The 3,538-nt window shown below is 55.1% G+C and overlaps 1 protein-coding gene across 1 annotated transcript; it reads right to left on the bottom strand.

Moving 5' to 3' along the window:
- Positions 1-589: 589 nt before the first annotated feature.
- Positions 590-2,645, bottom strand: BHLHE22 (basic helix-loop-helix family member e22). The gene has a single exon (XM_060610624.3). It carries the CDS (start codon positions 2,533-2,535, stop codon positions 1,408-1,410), a length of 1,128 nt encoding a protein of 375 aa, XP_060466607.3. The 5' UTR covers positions 2,536-2,645; the 3' UTR covers positions 590-1,407.
- Between the last annotated feature and the right edge of the window lie 893 nt (positions 2,646-3,538).

Below are 3,538 nucleotides of genomic sequence, written 5' to 3'. Positions count from 1 at the left end.
CCATGCAAACTAAAACTGAAAGCTCACTTTGGGTAAATAGCTTCTTGCTCTTCCTTAGTTTTATTTTATTTCTTTTTAAATTTTATTTTTTTTTTTAGAAAAATAACAAAGGATTTCACACCATAGGCAAATCAAACCAGTCTTTTAACTTAAATAATTCTCCACAGTTAAAATAACTTATATATGTACATATATATTAAAAGCAATTAAATTAGACCTTTTAAAAATGCACAGCACAGCCTGGAAAAATATTTGCTTAGCATGTTCTTACTTATAGGATCTATTGCTGTGATGTCCTTCCCTTTTAGAATGCAAAGGAGTCCCCTTTCAAAAAAAGAGATCAATTCATTCATCAATTAAGAATACACCTTCCTGTAATTTTTGGACTGAAGCAATTTATTAAAGCTCAATTTAAATACAGGGATGATGCAACTGAAAATATCCAGGTGACCTTTGATAAACCTAAGCAGCTCAGATACATCAATATGTCTCTTCATACTTGTTGGCAAATAAACCTTTTAAACACTTGGCACACAGTATAAGTTAATCTATAAAACAGAATTTTAGAGGCATTAAAAAAAATCTGCACAAAAGACCCATGACCTTAACACATGATAAATATTGTTGATGTGGAAGGGTCACTGAAGAATAACAAATAAATACCATGAATTGTTAATACATCATTGCAGAGTGAAAAGTAACAAGGTGCACATAAATATTTTTAAATGCAATTCTTTCAGCCACAGTCAGTTTTTTTTTTTTTTTTTATATCACTCTTGCCAAAACTTTTGAGCATTTTCACAGGATTAAAGTTCAGAGACAATAAAAAATACAAGTCTTTCATAGCAATGTGTCTCTTTCTGGTTTTCTTCCCCCACTTAAATAAGTCTACATTTCAAGTTTTTCTCCTGGCTCAGAATCAAAATTTATTTTCAAGTGCCCTTTCTGATTTGTCTGAATGAATATTCATCCCACAAGCCACCCAACCCCGGACTCCTCCTCTGCCCCTCAGCACTAGCCAAATTCACAATTATTAGTAGGATTAGTATTTTGCCATTTAATAAATACTCTCCACGCTTAATAACCAAGCGACTACTTCCCAACTTATATTTTAAGCTTCCTTGCGGTCTAGGCTGCCACCAAAGTTGCCACTTTTCTGAGAAAAAAAAAACATCCATACTTCATCCCAACTCCACCTCCCTCCTCCCTCCCTCCCCACCCCAAAGACCGAGATTCTGGGGATGTCGAGGCTAAAAGTCCCGTTTGTCTCTGATACTTCTCAGTTTTCGCCTCTGTTTTGTTTGCAAGTGTTTCACAACTACGAGAGGACCAAAGTAAAAGGGGTGGGGGGCAGCTTTTCACTTTCCTCTAGCTTTGGGGTCGGTCTAGTGTTTTCCGGGGGTGTGTTTAAGGCTTCTCCGTGCACTGTTTGCAGAGGCTGGAGGAGACGCTGTTAAACAGGGCGCACTTCTCCGGACAGGAGGCGGCCGGGGGCAGCCCGGCGCTGAACGGGTAGCCGGCAGCCTGCTCGTAGGCGCCGAGCGCCGGGTGCAGGGCAGCGGCGGCCGCCGCCGCCGCCGCGGAGCTGGGCAGCGAGGCGGCCGAGATGGCCTGGCCCTGGTTGAGGTAGGCGACGAGGCGCCGCATCTCCTCCAGGGCCTGCGCCTGCATGAGGATGTAGTTCTTGGCGAGCAGCAGCGTGGCGATCTTGGAGAGCTTCCGCACCGAGGGGCTGTGCGCGTAGGGGATGACCGCGCGCAGCTCGTCCAGCGCGTCGTTCAGGTCGTGCATCCGCCGGCGCTCCCGGGCGTTGATGTTGAGCCGCAGCGCCTTTTGCTCTTTGGATTTCTTGCTGCTGCTGCTGCTGCCGCCGCTGCCGCCGCCACTGCCGCTGCTACCCCCGCCGCTGCCGCCGCCGCCGCCGCCGCCGGGGCCCCCCGAGGGGGCGCTGGCGCCGCCGTGGAGGTGGGCGTTGGAGCAGCCCTCGGCCGCCTTGGCGCCGCCGCCTCCCGCGCCCGGGGAGGCCCGCGGGTCGGCGCCTCCGGCCCGCAGCACCAGCTCGCAGCGGCCGTCGCTGTCGTCGTCGGGGCTCTGCTCGCCGCCGCTGCTCTCGGCCACCGAGCCGCGGCTCGCACTCTCGCCGTATTTGAGGCACAGGGCGGCCCCAGCCGGCAGACTGCTCAGGCTAGGGTCGCCCCCAACGCCGGCAGAGCCCACGAGCAGCCCGGGGACGCCCACCCCGCCGCCGCCGCCGCCGCCGCCGCCGCCGCCTCCCGCGCCGCCGCCGCCTCCCCCAGGCGGTGGCAGCAGCAGCCCTGCCCCCTCGGGGTCAGCCGGCTCGAAGCAGCCCAGGGGCGAGGAGGAGGACGACGCCGGGCGCTCCCGGGGCGGCGGCGCCAGGGACAGGTCCATGCCCGGGGGCGTGGAGCGGAAAGCCGCCTCCAAGCGCTTTGCGGTGGAGGCGCTCAGGCTCTTGTGCAGAAAGAGGTCGTCTTCGCCCGAGGCGGCTGCGCCGAGGTGCAGCCCGCGCTCCATGGTCCGGCGCCGGCGCACAGCCCCGGCCCGCCGCGCCGGCCGCCGCCGCCTCGGCTGGGGAGTCAGGCGGCGCCGCAGACGCGCCCGAGCCGGGCTCCTGGGCTGGTGCGCGCGTCGGTCCCGGTGCTGCTGGCAGCCCTCTCCCCTTCTTTTTCTTTTTCGCCTTCCCCCGCGCTCTCCGCCTCCTCTTCTTCTTCTTCTTCGTCTCCAGCCGATGGTGCTGGCTGCTGGGGCTCACCATGGGCCGCGGCCCCGCATGGTGGGAGGGTGGGCGCGGAGGGAGTGGAGCCGCCGCCGCTGCCGCCGCCGCTCTGAGCCCAGCCCCGCGCCGCCTCTCCGCACCGTTTATCTTGCTTGGATTCACCTTCAAGAGATTTCCGGACCCATCAACCAGCCGCCGCCACAGACGGGGGAGTCTTTTACATCATTATCTCTGAGTAGGTTATTATGAAGAAGACTCGCCTGTTGGGACAGCGCTTTCTACCCAATCAGGTTAACGTTTTAATTAATAGGATTAAAACGGTAACAAACAATCGCAGGCGCTATCTGGCCGCGAGTCTGAATAGTTTCATTTCCCAGGTCTGAAGACAGGCAGCAGCTAGAGCTTTATAAAAGGCGCCTGCTCCATTATTCTGCGTGCCATCTGTATACACAGCTTAGCGCATATGTTTGCAAGGCGCTGGGTCCTGTTAGTAACCCAACAACTGCCTTTAGCTTGACATGTGTGGCGACTTTCACTCATCAATGAGCACACTAAAAGCCCTACTTAGAGCCGAGGATGTTCTTTGCTCCTTCAGCAAATTGTGGCTCGGCGGCAAAGCCTGGGAGTCCCGGGGAGAGCAAACGCCCCCATCCGCCGCACCCCACCCCCACTGCCCTTCCCTCGCCACTGCTGTCTCATCTTGTGCTAAATTACCCTTCCGGGAGAGAATTATACTCCACCCCTGTTCGTGGAATGATCTGGATTTGGTGACGGGACTTTCCGGGGGGAGGGGGCGAAGTA

Source organism: Panthera onca, chromosome F2, assembly GCF_046562875.1.
Source record: "Panthera onca isolate mPanOnc1 chromosome F2, mPanOnc1 haplotype 2, whole genome shotgun sequence".
Lineage (NCBI taxonomy): Eukaryota > Metazoa > Chordata > Mammalia > Carnivora > Felidae > Panthera > Panthera onca.
Note: the sequence above shows the minus strand (reverse complement) of the source record. Positions and strands in the feature narration are given on the sequence as shown.